At 40.1% G+C, this 18,611-nt stretch overlaps 1 protein-coding gene across 1 annotated transcript; it reads left to right on the forward strand.

Moving 5' to 3' along the window:
* The first annotated feature begins 7,702 nt into the window (after positions 1-7,702).
* On the forward strand, positions 7,703-9,004 carry rxfp3 (relaxin family peptide receptor 3). The gene has a single exon (XM_061733585.1). It carries the CDS (start codon positions 7,703-7,705, stop codon positions 9,002-9,004), a length of 1,302 nt encoding a protein of 433 aa, XP_061589569.1.
* The last annotated feature ends 9,607 nt before the right edge of the window (positions 9,005-18,611 follow it).

Below are 18,611 nucleotides of genomic sequence, written 5' to 3' on the forward strand. Positions count from 1 at the left end.
TGACATTATTACTAGAAAACTTAAAACGTATACAATTTTTTTTCATAAATCCTGCCTCAATCCTGCCTCATGCTCCTTTAAGAAAGTAATCAACCACAGGGCCATGGGAGTTATCAGTGCTGTTCAACAGACTCACAATGACGGTATCACCCGCAAACTTCTGCATTCTTCTGAGTTCTGCACGTCAGGAAATCCAAAATCCAGCCAACAATGTTACCATCAAGACTAAAGTTGTCAATTAGTCTCTGAATCAACAGATGAGGCTGAATAGTATTGAAGGCGGATGAGAAGTCGATGTACAGCAGTCTGACATTGTTGTTAGAGACCTCGGGGTGCTTATAGATGTAATTTAGCAGAGTTAGGGTGGCATCTTGGACCCCCCTACTGGTCCTATAGGCAAACTGCATTGGGTCAAGCTGCTCAGTCTTGTTCGGCTTTAACCAATTTTTCAAATGACGTCATAACTAAAGAGGTTAAAGCTATACGCCTGAAGTAATTTAAAGATTTAAGGTGTTTAGATTTAGGAGCAGGAACTATGGTAGCCAGTTTCCACAAGTTAGGAACCTGCTGCTGGAAAAGAGACAGATTAAAAACATATGTAAAAATACCACCTAATTGTTCTGCACAATTAGAGAGCATTCGACCACTGTTGTTGTCCGGACCAACACTTGTTCTGGTTTTACAGTGTTTAAAAGTTTGAACAACCGTATGCACATCAAAGGCAGGCGTATCCAGATGACTTGACTCCGAAAGAGTGTTTTTCAGTGTAGTTATTTCATTGTTAAAATCATGCACATCAAACCTTGAATAAAATTTGTTGAGCTCCTGCGCCAAAGGAATACTCTTGAACCCACATAACTGCCTCTAACTTTGACCCTTGGTGCTAGGAATGGGCGATATTTTACAGTTCACGATATACCGTCAAAAAAACGATAAGAATTTGTCATCTCGCGGTAAAAACGATAAATTCCCGTTGATGATGTTTTTGTGTAAAGCTGATCCAAAGATTTTTGGAAGGAAGGAAGGAAGGAAGGAAGGAAGGAAGGAAGGAAGGAAGGAAGGAAGGAAGGAAGGAAGGAAGGAAGGAAGGAAGGAAGGAAGGAAGGAAGGAAGGAAGGAAGGAAGGAAGGAAGGAAGGAAGGAAGGAAGGAAGGAAGGAAGGAAGGAAGGAAAGAGCAAGGGAAGAAGGAAAGAGGAAGGGAAGAAGGAAGGAGAGAGCAGGAGGAAAGAAGGAAGGAAGGGGAAAAAAGAAGAAAGAAAGGAAGGAAGGAAGGAAGGAAGGAAGGAAGGAGGGAAGGAAGGAAGGAAGGAAGGAAGGAAGGAAGGAAGGGGGAGAAGGAAGGGAGAAAACAAGGAAAGAAGGAAGGAAGGGAGAAAAGAGGAAGGGAAGAAGGAAGGAGAGAGCAGGAGGAAAGAAGGAAGGAAGGGAAAAAGGAAGGAAGGAAGGAAGGAAGGAAGGAAGGAAGGAAGGAAGGAATGAAAGAAAGAAAGAAAGAAAGAAAGAAAGAAAGAAAGAAAGAAAGAAAGAAAGAAAGAAAGAAAGAAAGAAAGAAAGAAAGAAAGAAAGAAAGAAAGAAAGAAAGAAAAATTATAGTTAAAAATATGGAGTTGAATTGGTATTCTTTTTATCGTCATTTTTATCGTTATCGGGATAAATGCCAGAAATGATCGTGATACATTTTTTAGTCCATACCGCCCATCCCTACTGGATGCTAAAACTCATTTGTGTTTAAATCTTTGAAGATGCAATTATCATGAAGTTCACAATTTAAAGGTAGGATGAATGATTTCTCTCCTGTGCTCCTCATGAAAACACGCACCACCATGTATCCCCAAGCCTCTCCACTATTCCTTGGGCAATCCCCCTGCCAGTAATCGACTTGAGTAATTTTGTTATAGTTTTGGGGGTCAAGGGCTCTCCCCATTCTGCTTGTATCCAGTTTATCCAGTGCATTCAGCTAGAAATCGCAGGTGTGAGTGATGCCCTGATTGAGGCGACACGCAGTAGCACTCTGCACAAGTGTTTTTTTTTCTTTTTTTTTCTTGTTATCTGTTTATTGTCTTACCTCTAACCTGTAGGGTGCAGACCGTAGATCCTTCCAAACTGGGTGCCATGGATTTACACCAGTGCGGAGACACAAATAGAGGAGACATGGAGGAGTTACTCAGACTCTGGCTAATATTGGTCGCTCTGGAATTAAGTGCACAAGCTTCAGGCCAACATGAAACTTCTGACGTGGTATAAAGTAAGTAAGTAAGTAAGTAAAATGTATCTATAAAGCACTTTTCGTAGATACAATCACAAAGTGCTTTACATCAGGGATAAAATGCAGTAGAATATAAAACACACAATAGCACAACAACAGGTAACTTCACAGATGCCCAGGGAAACATCAACATCAGGGGAAAGCCTGTCTAAAGAGATATGTTTTAAGTTCTCTCTTAAAACTGTCAGTGGACTCAATGCTGCGTAAGGTCAGTGGAAGTGCATTCCAGAGGCGAGGGGCACTGGCCTGGAAAGAGCAGTCACCTCGCGTTTTAAAATGGGTGCGGGGGACCATCAAGAGTTTTTGATCTGATGACCTTAATGAATGTGAGGGAGAGTAGGGTCTCAGCAGTTCAGCAATGTACACGGGAGCTTGATTATTTAGGGCTCTAAAAGTAAGTACTAAAATCTTAAAATGAATCCTAAAATGAACTGGTAGCCAATGTAAAGAGTATAAAATCGGGGTGATATGATCCCTTTTCCTTGTTCCAGTTACGATCCTGGCTGCCGCGTTCTGCACAGACTGAAGGCGATTTAAAAGATCCTATCTTCTTATCTTCAGCCAAAACTAATGGGACGATTATGGATTTTAGGAAGAATCCCACAGTCATCTCCCCAAGCATCAGTTAAAGCTGGTACAAATATCAGAGATTTTAACTGAGCCCAAACGGACCTTCCAGTCAGGTTGATGCAGTGTGTTGGGGGGAGAAAATCAATAAAATGAAGGAAAAAAAAACTCCATCAGTGTTTGTATTTTATTGCACGCTGCAGCTGTCTGCTGGAATTGACTATTCACCTGGAAAAAATAAGTAACATGTCTAAAATTCTAGCTGCTTTTTTGCTGTTCTGTTTTTCTTCCTTTGCACTATTTTTTTATCTTATATTTTTTATCTTTTTATCTCCACTGCAATGTGTATATACTGTCCATATTTTGTAATTATATATATCTTTTACTTTTTTACCTTTTTACCCCCTTCCCCGCATGCGCGTGTGTGTGTGTGTGTGTGTGTGTGTGTGTGTGTGTGTGTGTGTGTGTGTATATGTTAAGTGTACTGCTGCTAACACGTGAGTTTCCCCATTGAGGAAGTAATAAAGGATTATCTTATCTTATCTTATCTTATCTTATCTTATCTTATCTTATCTTATCTTATGTTATCTTATCTTAAAAGATGCAACAGATGGAAGGAAGAATTTGTCTTTGTTGCTATTGGCCTGGTAAACAAGTTTTGTGGTGTGTGTGTGTGTGTGTGGGTTATTTTTTTTTTTTTTATTTTCATGTTTTGGTGGCTTGTCCATTGTAGTGCTTTTTTTGTCTTTCACTGCTCGCTGTAAAACATTTCCCTTGAGGATAATAAAGATATTTACTCATACCTAATGTGCAGCCGTCCTTCCGCTTTATCGTCACATTAGAAACGTTTTAGTGTATTAGGATAAATATAGTTATGATCAAGAATATTTTTCGAACATTCACTTTAATTGAATTGAATTTAATCTATTAAGCGTTTGAAAATGTGTGTGAATTTAAAGTACATTTCTGTACCCTAGTCAGAGTAGAGCATCTAGTTTTAGATGTTTTTTTTCTTTTGTAGTGAAGTTGCTTTAGTTGCATGCCCAGTATTTCTTACTAACTTTGTAAGCTATAGAAATAAGGATTTATGAAGAACTAAAGACCATGATTATCTTTTAGAATAATCACAATCTAATGTTCAGTTATAGCCTCTATTTCTCGGTTGGACCAATGGGCTCTTAAGTTATTTCTGGAATTATTTTACCGCTGATTTACAGGACACTGTATGGATAATTATTACAACAGCATCACTCTTTAATCAAAGCTCATATTCATCTGTATGATTAAAGAAAACCTAGAAACAATGACGAACCAATACGCTGGTGGTCATGAGCCAGTTAGAAGTGGTGAGAGCAGATCTTTCATCCAAATAAAAGCAGCAAAAAAACACAATTCAAAAGACATTGAAAGTAGTTTTCTTTTCTTTGAAAACTGTTTTGCTTTTTTTGCTCAAAGCTGCAGGGCCATCTCTGTGCATTGAGCTCCTTTGCAAATGTTTGGATGAATGAAAGAAAAAGAAAAGAAAAAAAAGACTTTGGTGTCTATTTTGTTTTGTTCGCTTATACTTTTCCTTGTATTCTTTGCCTTTTATCCCCAAACGATTTCAGATAAATATGCTAGAATAATATAAAGAAAAAAACATTTTTCTCTCTTCAATTTACTTCTTACTGCTGGTTGAATCAATTGGAGGCACCCTGAATCCACAATGAGGATGTAATTAATTCTCACTTTTTCTTTATACAATGCATATAGATTAGACTGCCTTTGTGTTTTTGTTCTTATGTCAATATGTCCTTATTGCAATTAAAATCTGACAGGATCATCCTGTTAGATAAAACTTGGTCATCTTGAACACATGGGGAGCTAATTCCTATTTCGTCTCTAGAATAAAGTATCTTTTTTACTTTTGAGCTTTAAGTTTTGAGGGTTTAGACTGTTAGTCTTCCGTGAGATTAGAGGGCATGAATAACAACCTCTGCAAGAGGAAGTGGACAAAACCTCTGTGACGCCTCCCACAGAGTTACTGAAAAGACAGATTGAAGCCTGAGAATAAAAAAGTGTCAACAATGAGTATAGAAGAGAAGACGAGAAGTCATAATAAAACCAACACAGGAGGAATACCACACAATAGAAGAAAAGGCAATCATAACACTGACCTTCCCATACCATACTGTACCATATACTGCACTTTACCGGACGATACTGCACCATCTTTATTTACAAAGAAATCTTAGCTGCTACAGTGGACCAAAGTGCTGTACAATGAAGTAAATAAAAAGTTACAAAATTAGAACATAATAAAAACTGAATCTTCCATTGACATAAAAAACAAAATACATGTGTGTGTGCATGACAGATCATGACAGAGACTATAGGGTAGAAGTAGAGCGTAGCGTTGGAGAGTGCTGGTTTGAGTCTCTGCTAGGGTTTTTTTCTGTGTGGAGTTAATAATAATAGGCCCTCAGGATAAACAGAATTACAAAATTTAGTAAAGAAATTGGATGGATGGTTAAACTTATGCTGAGTTTAGGGAGAAAGCTGAGATTCATCGGTGAAGTTTATAGATTAGATTAGATTTACTTTATTTTACTTTATATATACTTACAGTACATTTAATCAACCCCAACAATAAATAAATGACATACATAACAACAAAGACAACTTAAACGACGGATAGACAGACAGATCAGCGGGGCCTGCTGTCCAGGGCAGCGACGGCTGCTATGTTGGTTCAGTGGCTGAGTGATGTCTTGTACTATGGCATGAGAAACTGGTTATTTAGTTCTGTGAGGTTGGGTGTGGGGAGACTATATTATTATCATCAATTATATTAGCAGCTGTGTTTGTGATGTGTGTGAGTTCAGCCCGGTTGGTGAAAGAGAGCATATTAAAGAAACATGGCGAACAGTAGAGCAGGATGGGTTGAATGATGCTTTGGTAGAGTAGTAACAGGAGCTGGGGTGCAACGTATGGTTCTATAAGTTTGCGGATGACTGACAGTCTTTGTTGGCTTCTTTTCTGAATGTCAGTGGAGTGCTGGACAAAGGTGAGTTATTTCCAGATATTTGAAAGTATCCACAACTGTTTGAGTGTTTATGATGGTGAGGTTCTGGGGTGAGGGAGGTTTTATTGGCATTGATTTGGAGATGATTGTCTGAGCACCACTTGGTGAAATGAGTGACTTTATTGTGATAGTCCAGAGTGACAGCCACAATGGCACAATCTGAATATTTGAGATATGATGCGTTGGGAGAGATGCCAAGGCAGTATTTGGTGTAGAGCAGGGGTCAGCAACCCGCGGCTCTAGAGCCACATGCGGCTCTTTAGCGCAGCCCTAGTGGCTCCTGGAGCTTTTTGAAAAATGTTTGACCTTTTTTTTTACCCTTTTTTCCGTTTTTTTCTCTTTTTTTAATCTTCTTTTTCTTCTTTTTTCCTTTTTCTCTTTTTTTCTTCCTTTTCCCTTTCCTTTTTAATCTCGATATTTCAACTTTTTTCTCGAAATCTTGACTTTTTTCTCGACATTTCGACTTTTTTCTCGAAATTGACTTTTTTCTCGACATTTCAACTTTTTTCTCAACATTTCGACTTTTTTCTCAAAATTTCGACTTTTGTCGCAAGATTGTACTTCAACATAAATCTCGAAATTTCGACTTTTTTCTCGAAGTGGATAATGAAAAAAAACTCTTCCTCCAGTTATAACTAATATAGAAACATGCAGCATGTGTTGCCTTCATTCTAAGGCTTATACAAGACTTTTAATTTTTTGCGGCTCCAGACATATTTTTTTTTTTTTTTTGTTTTTGGTCCAATATGGCTTTTTCAACATTTTGGGTTGCCGACCCCTGGTGTAGAGTGTGTAGGAAAGGGCTCAATTCACATCCTTAGGACGGATGTTTGTGTGCTCCCCAGAAACTCCAGAGAAACACAGAGCAAGAGAAAGATAGGGGAGAGGGGAAAAGAAAGAAAGAAGAAATATTTAACATTTAAATTCCATTGTTCTTCAGCTTTGTACGAAGTCTGGATCCTACTCTAGTGGCGGACAGGTGAGGTCCGGTGGAATGGTGGCTTTAAAAAACTTACAGTATGTAATACTTCTGGACTGATGTTTTATGTTTGTTTGATGTTTGCTTTTGTATTTGTTATTACTATTATTTTCTAATTTGGCATACAGTATGTCCTATATGTTATGTTTTTGTTTTGGTCTCTGATGTTTTCTTTGTTTTGTTTTTTATGTTTGGGGTGAAAAAGAAAACGCAGTCTTTTCTTTTATAAGGTTTCTATTTACTGGGTTGTACTGGAAGTTTGCATGTAACTACAAAACTACCTCTGCTTTGTATACTTAAATATAATACAAATTAATAATAAAATTAAAATAAAATTAAGAAATTAATCCAATAAACAAATGTTTAAAAAAAATCCCATTGTAATTCCAAGAAATGTCTCTACCCCGCAAGCTTTTTATTTTATGAAAAGCACACACACACACACACACACACACACACACACACACACACACACACACACACACACACACACACACACACACACACACACACACACACACACACACACTGTTAATCAGCACCAAGGACAGAGCCAGGCTGAGCGCTGCGTCAGGACGCCTTTTCACTGTTGGAAAGCAGAGACTCACTGAGCAAATCTCAGAGCAGCTCGACAACCTGATGATCAGCTCTGCATCCTACAAGCAATACATTTTTTGTTTTTTGTTTCATTTTTTGGCAATACAAAAAAAACAATCTTTAGAGTATCTCCCTGTTTTTAGATGTCTTGCCGACATGGATTCTGGCGCGTAAATCTACAAAGACAATCATTTTATTTTCCCAAAGCGCGATTCTGTTGATCTGGGGATGACTTTGTTTAGCACCTTTGGGATTAAAGGTAAAATGTCTGGTGAATTAACTGACCCTGAGGACGAAGGATCGGCAGGGATCCATCCTGCATCCCTCAACTCCAGCTGTTTTCCCAACATCACCAATTGCTCTCACGGTGACTTCCACATGTCAGACTTTGGTAAAAGTGATTTCGTGGGGGACGGCGCCGCTGTTGTGAGGATTTCCATCTCTGTTATCTATTCCCTGGTGTGCGCACTGGGTCTAGTTGGGAACGTATTGGTGCTGTACCTTATGAAGTCAAAACAGGCGTGGAGAAAATCTTCCATCAACCTCTTCGTAACTAGTTTGGCTGTGACTGACTTCCAGTTTGTGCTGACTCTGCCGTTCTGGGCGGTGGAAAACGCGCTGGACTTCACCTGGCCTTTTGGCAAAGCGATGTGTAAGATTGTTTCCTACGTGACAGCCATGAACATGTACGCGAGTGTGTTTTTCCTGACGGCCATGAGCATGGCGAGGTACTGGTCCCTCGCGTCTGCGCTCCAGGGCAGGCGGCGGCGCACGCACTGCTGCTCCGCGCGCTTCATCTCCATTTTCATCTGGTTCTCCGCCGTCTCCGCCGCTCTGCCCAACGCAGTTTTCTCCACAACCGCCACTGTCTCCGGCGAGGACCTCTGCCTCGTCAAATTCCCCGAAACCAACGGAACTGCGCAGTTTTGGCTGGGACTTTACCACTCGCAGAAAGTGCTGTTGGGGTTTGTGGCGCCCCTGGGGATCATTTCAGTCTGTTATCTCCTCCTTCTGCGCTTCATCACCTCCAATAACGTTAACACATCCAGTGCCAAAAGACGCGCAAAGGTCACAAGGTCTGTGACAATTGTGGTTTTGTCATTTTTCCTCTGCTGGCTGCCCAACCAGGCGCTCACAGCCTGGGGGATCCTCATCAAACTCAACGTGGTTCATTTCAGTTACGAATATTACACCATGCAGGTTTATGTGTTCCCCGTTTCCGTGTGCCTGGCGCACTCCAACAGCTGTCTCAATCCCATCCTGTACTGTCTGATGCGGAGGGAGTTCCGAAAAGCGCTCAGGAATCTGTTCTGGCGCTTGACCTCTCCAAACCTGACCACTTTGAGACCCGTCACAGCCTCCACGAAGCCGGAGGTGGATGAGCAAGGACAGATGTTGGTGCCCAGCACCGCGCCAGCGATGCCCGCCGTGATGTTCTTCCCCCCGGGGACTGTTGTGTACAATGACAGGCGAGATGTGCCCGAGAACAGCACAGTCCGATGTGACAGGGACACTTTCGATCCGCCCTGATTGCTGGATTCATATGCACAGTACTCGAGTTGTAAAAAAAAAATCAGGGGGGATGGTGGATTTTATCATATGGGGACAGATAGTTTGTGCTGATTACAAATAATATAATATATTACAAATAATAGCACTGACCAAAACACCTGCAGAAATACTGCAGGAATGACATAGCAGCAGTTAAATGCAGCCTTCTGTAAGCTTTAAATATCCACTGGGCTTACATCAAATACATCAAAACACAACAATAAAAAACAGTTTTCTGAACTTATCAATATGACTCTGTCCTTCACAGGATAAGTAAAATGGATCACTGCAAAAACTCAAAATCTTAACAAGAATATTTGTCTTATTTCTAGTTAAAATGTCTAATTTTAGTAAAACAAATCTCATTACACTTAAAACAAGACTCATCACTGGAAAAAACAACAATTTTCACCTGTTTCAAATATATTTTCACTTAAAATAAGTAGAAAAATCTGCCAGTGGAACAAGATTTTTTTGCTTGTAATGAGAAGATAAATCTTGTCCCACTGGCAGATTTTTCTACTTATTTCAAGTGAAAATTTACTTGAAACACGTGAAGGTTGTCAAATAAGTTATTTTTCTGGTGATATTTTTCTGGTGATGACTCTAAATGTTGAAATAGCAGTAAAACCACATTCATTGATGAAATGACATAAGGGATGGGAAGGGGGGATGGCAGTTTTACAAGGGGGATGATTTGGACCGTTTTTATTTCAGGGAGGATGTCATCCCCCCTCATCCCCCCTCCTCAACTGGAGTACTGCATATGCATTTGTGTTAATCGCAGCAGTTCTTCAGCTGCATGCTCAGGGGCGTCAATTGAGTATGGCAAGGTATGGCAGCCGCCACACCTATTTATTCTATTACTTAATACATATAGAATAACTACAAATGCAAATCAGAACAACATGATCGATTTCACTAGTTATTATACACTGCAAAAACTCTTAACAAGAATATTTGTCTTATTTCTAGTTAAAATGTCAAATTTTTAGTCAAAAAAAATTTAATTACATTTAAAACAAGAGTCATCACCAGAAAAATAACTTATTTGACCATTTTCACCTGTTTCAAGTAGATATTTCACTTAAAATAAGTGGAAAAATCTGCCAGTGGAACAATATTTTTTTTGCTTGTAATGAGAAGATAAATCTTGTTCCACTGGCAGATTTTTCTACTTATTTCAAGTGAAAATTTACTTGAAACAGGTGAACATGGTCAAATAACACGTTCTTTTTCTGGTGATGACTCTTGTTTTAAGTTTAATGAGATTTTTTTTTACTAAAAATGAGACATTTTAACTAGAAATAAGACAAATATTCCTGGTAAGATTTTGAGTTTTTGCAGTGAGCGAGACTGCATTTGAAAAAGTTCAAATTTTCTTGACCACACAGATAAGCTCCATAGCAGACTTCTGTGATGTGTTTTTGCTGGACGTGTTGATTGATACTCTAGTTAAGTTCTGTGACTCGTAACCTTGCCATACCTTAGCTTCCACTAAATTGACGCCACTGTGCATGCTGCCAGCAAGTTTGAAAGTTCAAGTTGGAGCTGAATGTTCACAGATGATAAAAAAAAAAAAACTAGGGACTCGCTCAAGTTTTCTCACAAAGACAATGAAGGGTATTTTTCACGTGTGTAAATAAGATGATGACAGTTTTGAATGTGCTTGTTCAAAAATGTAAAAATGTTTAATGTGCAAGAAAGGCGTCAAAAAACACTTTGAGAAACCTCGCTGATTCTTTTTGTCAATCAGTCATTGTTTAGGAATCACTGGTTGAGAATTAGTTCTTTTAAATGTGGTATTGTTGACATAAACATGAGCGACAGTCATTTGATTGACTTTTTATTTATTTAGCCCCACCAAATACATTTTCCAAACTCTTACTGTAATTACTGAGTTTAAAAAAACAAACTATTAAAATATGAATATTAAAATACTTTATTTTTTCTTGCCTTTTATTTAAAAAAAAGCAAAACTGTATCTATAATTTACAAATAAATCAATTTAATATTCAAATGCGTGTTTTTATTTTTTTTATTTTTCTGTTTCATCCTCTCAGGATCAGACAAACCCAACAATTTTAAAATAAGTATAAACAGACACTCTTGGGCAGCTACAAAGGACTGAACAGCTAATTTTATTATAATTTTTTTTATGACAAGACTTTATTTAGTTATCATGATTGTAATGTGGGTTTTATTTATATTCATTCATATTAAAGTTAAATGTTCTATTTTTTTAGATTGCATTGATCCATAGATTATGAATATTCTTATGAAATTGGAATATATATATATATATATATATATATATATATATACATATATATATATATATATATATATGTAATTGTATTTTATATCTAATTGTATTGTATGCTGTGTGGCGATGTAAGGGGATTCTGAACTTGATAAGCTTTGCTTCCTTCAGCTCCTTCTCAAACTTTCACTGCATCGTAATGTGCTCTTTTTTATATTATATGTACCTGCATGTTTGAGACGAATAAAAATCAAATCAAATTAAAAAAAAAACCAGCAAATTTACCCCAAGGGTAATTATATTGCCTACTAAAATATGACCTCATAATCTGTTTGTTTGTTTGTTTGTTTGTTTTTAAAGCTAAGAAAAGAGGAGAGCATTTTTGAAATGATTCAAGAAGTTACAGATGGCCACTTCACATGCCAAGCACCAGATCTGCACTAATTGCTTTGCTACCATATGTGGGAGACGGGTGGGAACATGCTCTTTTTCAAAAAAGTTAAATCCATTTACATATATATGCCAAAAATGCATCAATGACTTCTCATGGGCCAGAGCCAATTTTATCACCATCATTCAAACAGTAATTAGCAGTTGCCAGGTTCATCTCCTCTTGACTCAGTTATTCTATAAAGCATCCATGCAGCAAGTACAGTCATTTTATTTTATGTGATGCTAATACACATTTTAGCCTCCCACATTTAATAAATCTCTCAGCACTAAATACAAACTTTGCCACTACTTCAAAAGTAAATCTGCGGAACTGAAGCTCTTCAGGCTAATGGTTCTTCAGCATTTTCTTCTCTTTCTGTCTCTAAGCTTAACCGCCTGGTGAGACAAAAGTGTGACAAAGCCAAATGGAAATATTCAGCTCAGTTGGTTAAGTGCAGACTTGCTTTCACAACGGCCCCCTGAGATAAACACCTTGTGGATTATTTAATTAAGGAGCTATTGCAAGATGATTATTCTTTTTCTTTTGCACATGAGAACAGGCTAATCTAATTAGAGATACATGGTTAATAGCCAGGACCTGGTTATTAAATTAAACACACCAAAAGGGATCTGTTATGTGCAGCCAGCGCAGTCAGTCCAGTCACACATGGAGAGCATTTCATCTGTGTGCAGAATCCCCTTCATGGGCAGAAAAATGTGATGAATGAAAATCCGGATTTGAAATTCAGATGCAACAGGAAATAATCCTGAAGAGATGAGCAAATATTGTCTTTATCTCCCACAGCGCAGAACAGAACCCTCCGATATATTGCAAATGTCTAGAAAGACATTTTCTTTGCTTTGTTCTGTAACACAAGTCCACATTTCAGTCAAGTTTTGTCAGTAAAACACATAAATGTTGATAATCTCCAGGCAGCCTTGTGAAGTCTTGCCAGAAATGTTGTGGTGTGAGACGCTGCAGCTGTCTTAGTCAGTGCTGCAGAATCACATGTTGACAGAAGTGATGACAGGCTATGAATTTTGAGCGAGCTACTGATCCGTCTCCTTTCAAAGCCCAGGGGGCAGCAGCAGAGATACTGTATAACGAGGGGCAAAGAAGAATGACTTCACTGAAATCCAGTAAGAACTCTGAATGCTGAAAATGCAGGCCAGCCTGTCTGAAACCTTGCTGATGTGTTTGAAGAGGAATATGCAAAACTCATGTCATCCCAAAACATTCCAAAACCTCGGATGAACAGCAACCACACACACATATGTATGTAAAATATATAATATATTACCATTTTTAGGGGGGTGGGGGGTGAGCAGTGGTCTTAGAAAACGATTGTTTCTCTAAGACTTGTTTCATTTACCTGCATATACCTGCACATATATACACTATTTTGTACTGTTCTGCTTCATCATTAACAGATGCTATACAAAAGTTACAATCTGCTTTTAATGTCATTCAGAGTAATCTTAATCAATTAAGACTTGTGCTTAATTCTGACAAAACTAAATTGATGTGCTTCAAAATAACCCGGGAAGACAAATGAGGACTGTCAGATTGTTACACAAAATGAAAAGGTGATTGAACGAGTTTCAGTCTACAAATACCTGGGATTTTATTTGGATGAAAATCTGTCTTTTAAATACCATATTGAGTGTCTTATAAAGAAACTCAGGGTTAAACTTGGTTTCTATTATAGAAACAAAAGTTGTTTTTCCTTTAATGTTAGAAAAAGACTGATTCAGGCAACTTTTGTATCAATACTTGACTACGGTGACATCTTATACATGCATGCAAATCTCTCCTCCCTGAAAATGCTGGATTCAGTGTATCATGCAGCTCTAAGATTTGTAACAGATTTAGGTTTTCGTACTCATCACTGTAGTCTTTACGAGAGTGTTGGCTGGTCTTCTTTGCACAATCATAGATGAGAACACTGGTATTGTTTTCTTTATAAAGCCATCTTGTGTGACTTGCCCCCTTATTTGTGTTCACTCTTGGTTCTTAAAGTCAACACCAAAAGCTGTAGTCTCAGGCACGATAGATTGATAATGTACACTATTCCTCGTACGCGGACTGTTTTTGGGGCAAGGGCCTTCAAAGCATTTGCACCCTCGTCCTGGTATAAATTACAGAGTCATCTTAAATTGGATCATCTCCCAAGTTTGCTAGATTTTAAAGCTAGGATCAAGGTCTATCTGACTACTGAATGCACATGTTCTTTTATCAAACATTGAGTGATTATACTGTAGTGATGTGATTGCCAAACTGTTTTAGCTGTTTTTTATGTCTCTTTTGTTGATGTTGTTCAATGTTGTTCAATGTGTAACTGATGTGGACCTATTGTGCTGCCTTCTTGGCCAGGACCCCCTTGCAAAAGAGATTTTAATCTCAATGGGATTATTCCTGGATAAATAAAGGTTAAATAAAAAAAAAAGAAAAAATATAAAACCATTTCCAAACAATTTTGTGTCCTACAAGAGAGAAGACGGGGGTGGCTGGAGGGGGGATCTAAGCCTCAAGTGCTCCAGTTATCACTGGCACCACTTTTGCCTCTTTTCTGTTTCCTCTTTCAATCTTTGGCTGTTCTTCTCCTGTACCTTTTCCTGATGTTCCTGTTGTCTTGGATTGCTGTATCTATCACTGTTGCTCTTCTGTAGGGCTTCGAGGACAGTAATGTCTGGATGTTTGTCCATCTTCACTTATAGATCTTTCATTTATTGTTCTTATTCTTATTCTTATCATATTAATATTTTTTAAATCTTATTATCATTTGTTTTTCTAACCTTACAACACCCTTTGAGGTCCTTCTTATTAGGGCCCGAGCACCTTCAGAGCGAAGGCCCTATTGTATTTGCAGGAATTTTTATTATTATTATTATTATTATTATTTTCCTGACAAAGTGAAGGCCTTTTTGCCCCCCTTAACATGCCCAAAAAGTCACCAAATTTTGCACCCTAGTCAGGCCTGGCGAAAAATTTTATATTTAAAGGTTTGCATTAATGGGCGTGGCAAAATGGCTCAACAGCGCCCCCTTGAAAACTTTGTGCCTCAAGCCCCACGATACGGTTTGACGTACATGCACGAAAATCGGTACACACCTGTATCATGGGACAACTTAAACAAAAGTCTCTTGGGATCATGCCCGAAACCGAACAGGATGTCGGCCATTTTGAATTAGTCGTGTCATTTTGGCGAAATTTATGCCATTCCTTCGAAAGTTAATTCAGCCCGAACCGTAACGTGCCCCCAAGTGTGTTATACATCAAAATGTGCGTCTCCATCCTGCGACAACACGCATTACTTTTCTCTTTGAAAAGCGTTACGGTGGCGGCGCTAGACGCCAAAAAGCGCGCCCACCCTTCATCTGGTTGGTTCGACAGAAAAAACTTTGTGCCTCAAGCCCCATAATACGGTTTGACGTACATGAACGAAAATCGGTACACACCTGTATCATGTCGCAACTAAAAGAAAAGTCTCTTGGCGCCATGGCCGAAACCAAACAGGAAGTCGGCCATTTTGAACATTCTGAATTAATTGCGTAATTTTGGAGCAATATATGCCATTCCTTCGAGAGTTAATTCAGCCCGAACCGTATCGTGAACCCAGGTGTGTTATACATCAAAATGTGCGTCTCCATCCTGCGACTACACGCATTACTTTTCTCTTTCGAAAGTGTTACCGTGGCGACGCTAGACGCCAACAAGCGCACCCCCCCTTCATCTGATTGGTCCATATTTGATAGTTCCCCAAAAGGCACCAAATTTGGCATGCAAGCCATGCCTGGCGATAAATTTGATATTTCATGGTTTGCATTAATGGGCGTGGCAAAATGGCTCAACAGCGCCCCCCGGAAAATTTTGTGCCTCAAGCCCCACAATACGGTTTGACGTACATGCACGAAAATCGGTACACACCTGTATCATGGCACAACTTAAAGAAAAGTCTCTTGGAGCCATGGCCGAAACCGAACAGGATGTCGGCCATTTTGAATAAATTGTGTCATTTTGGCGAAATTTATGCCATTCCTTCGGCAGTTAATTCAGCCCGAACCGTAACGTGCACCCAGGTGTGTTATACATCAAAATGTGCGTCTACATCCTGCAACACCACGCATTACTTTTCTCGGTCAAAAGTGTTACCGTGGCGACGCTAGACGCCAAAAGGCGCGCCCCCCCTTCATGTGATTGGTCCATATTTGATAGTTCTCCAAAAGTCACCAAATTTTGCATGCAAGCCAGACTTGGCGATAAATTTGATATTTCATGGGTTGCATTAATGGGCGTGGCCTAACGGCTCAACAGCGCCCCCTAGAATACTTTTATCTGCCATAACTTTTGAATGGTTTGACATAGGAAGTTGTGGGTGGTGTCATGGGACTCTGTAATGAATCCTTAAGCTTCGTTGGCCTTAATTAGCCCCGCCCCTTCTTCTGATTGGTTGTCCCTTTTTTCTGCTATAACTTTTTAATGGTTTGACTCCCGCTTCCTGATTCAAACGTCTGCCGGCCCCGCCCCCCGACCAATCAGGGGCGAGTAGGGTGATGACGGCCCCGCCCCCCGACCAATCAGTGGCGAGTAGGGTGATGACGGCCCCGCCCCCCGACCGATCAGCTGTTGTAATGTGGTGACGTCAGAAATAGTCCCGTGCTCAGCCCGGTTAGAACCTCGATAGAATGGTTACAGAAAGAGTAATAAATGAAATTGTAGTGTTTTACTAATATTTATACCTTACAAATATTTAAAAATTAGGAAAAAAAGTTCCACACATTTTATTGCTATGTTGGTCTCTCCTAAGCCAGTAAGTCAAAACGAAAGGTATGGCTGAGACATAGCTCACCCAGAGCATATCGGTCTTTGGTGCCAGAGGTCGGGAGTTCGAGCCTGGCTAGATGCTGAAAATTTTGTCAGCAATTTTTTTTTTTTTTTACATCAAAATGTGCGTTTCTGTCCTGCGACGACGCACATTACTTTTCTCTTTCAAAAGTGTTACCGTGGCGACGCTAGACGCGAAAAAGCGCGCCTTCCCTTCATCTGATCGGTCCATATTTGATAGTTCTCCAAAAGTCACCAAATTTTGCATGCAGGCCAGGCCTGGTGATAAATTTGATATTTCATGGTTTGCATTAATGGGCGTTGCCTAACGGCTCAACAGCGCCCCCTAGAATACTTTTCTCTGCCATAACTTTTGAAAGGTTTGACATAAAGAGTTGTGGGTGGTGTCATGGGACTCAGTATTGAGTCCTTGACCATAATTGGTGAAAATTAGCCCCGCCCCTTCTTCTGATTGGTCGTCCCGATTTTCTGCTATAACTTTTGAATGGTTTGACATAGAGAGTCGTGGGTGGTGTCATCAGATTCTGTATGGAGTCCTTGACCTTCATTGGCCTGAATTAGCTCCGCCCCTTCTTCTGATTGGTTGTCCCTTTTTTCTGCTATATCTTTTGAATGGTTTGACATAGGAAGTCGTGGATGGTGTCATTTCTGATATGCTTATGGGGGCGGTGGCAGTGAGTGCGAGGGCCCGTTCATCGCTGCTTGCAGCTTTAATTTTGACTTTAAGACTTCCCGCTTACTTTTGGCCCCATTTTCAAAGCTAGCATTTATTCAAGTTTGGAATGACTCAAATAATCCCAAACCTTTGCATGGCAGTGTTTTCAAAGTCAAAGTCGAAGTCAAAGTAGCTTTATTATCGTTTCTTCACATGTCAGACATACAAGGAATCGAGAGGACGTTTCCCACTTCCCTCGGTGAAACATATAAATCATATATCTCTCCTTTTGTGAAAAGTGTTGCTGCAATCAATGAACTTTAGTGCAACATTGTACAACAATATTAACATTAAATTCAATTCAATTGTATTTATATAGCGTCTATGACAATACAAGTTGTCTCCAGGCGCTTTCCTGAGACCCAGAGCATGCCCTGAGTAAATAAGGTCCGAGCGTTATGATTGCTTTTGGTGATGATGTCAGAGAAGTAGGACTTCCTTGCATTCCTCAGGTATAAATTATAAGAGTGGAGTTTCTCTTCATAGATTCAGTTCAATTTTATTGAGGTGTCTCTAGGCGCTTTCCAGAGACCCAGAGCATGCCCCGAGCAAGTGTTACATAAACAATGGCAGGTAAAAACTCACCCTATATGTCACGATTCAGACAGACGACCAGAGGACGACAATTGCGTCACACAAGAAGGTTTATTAATCCTTCAGGGGAAAGGGAAGTTGGGAGTGAATGAGGGCTTCAGGGGGTCCAGGGGGTCCCGGGGTTCAGGGGGTCCACGGTGTTCAGGGGGTCTGTGTGTGTGTGTTCCCCCGGCAGCGATCACGGGAGCTGGAGGATCCGGGCAGTCCTGGGGGAAACACACACACACACAACAGAACAGGTGAAAACGGAGCAGTAGTGCAGTCGAGGGCAAAGCAGAAATCGTAGTCGGGGGCAGAAGGCAGGTCAACATTACCGGGGCAGGAGATCAGAGTTGGGGTGGAATCCAAGTCCGGGTCACAGATGGGAGTCAGAGAGACAAGCAGACAGGCAGGGTTCCGGTGCAGGTTTGCAGACGATCTGACAAGGGAGAGCTGAAAGACAGGGCTTTAAATACTGGGAGAGGTTAAGTGGAGAATGCAATACAGCTGTGCAGGTAAATCAGAGCAGAGTGGGGGCAGGTGGAGCTAATTGGATAGAGGGTCAACGGGTGGAGTGACAGGGCTCATGACAGAACCCCCCCCTCAAGGGACGGCCCCAGAAGTCCCAAGAGCAACACCACACCGGGCGGGAGGAGGGGAGCCGGCGGAGGGCTAGAACTCCTCAGAGCGGTCCGAGAGAAGGTCCTCATCCTCGGAGGGAGCTGGAGGGTTGAGGTCGGGAGACGGGACAGGTTCC

This window comes from Cololabis saira, chromosome 11, assembly GCF_033807715.1.
Source record: "Cololabis saira isolate AMF1-May2022 chromosome 11, fColSai1.1, whole genome shotgun sequence".
Taxonomy (NCBI): domain Eukaryota; kingdom Metazoa; phylum Chordata; class Actinopteri; order Beloniformes; family Belonidae; genus Cololabis; species Cololabis saira.

Excerpts from the sequence above, each read along its gene's own strand:
- rxfp3 (XM_061733585.1), top strand. The coding sequence starts at position 7,703 with ATGACTTTGTTTAGCACCTTTGGGATTAAAGGTAAAATGTCTGGTGAA.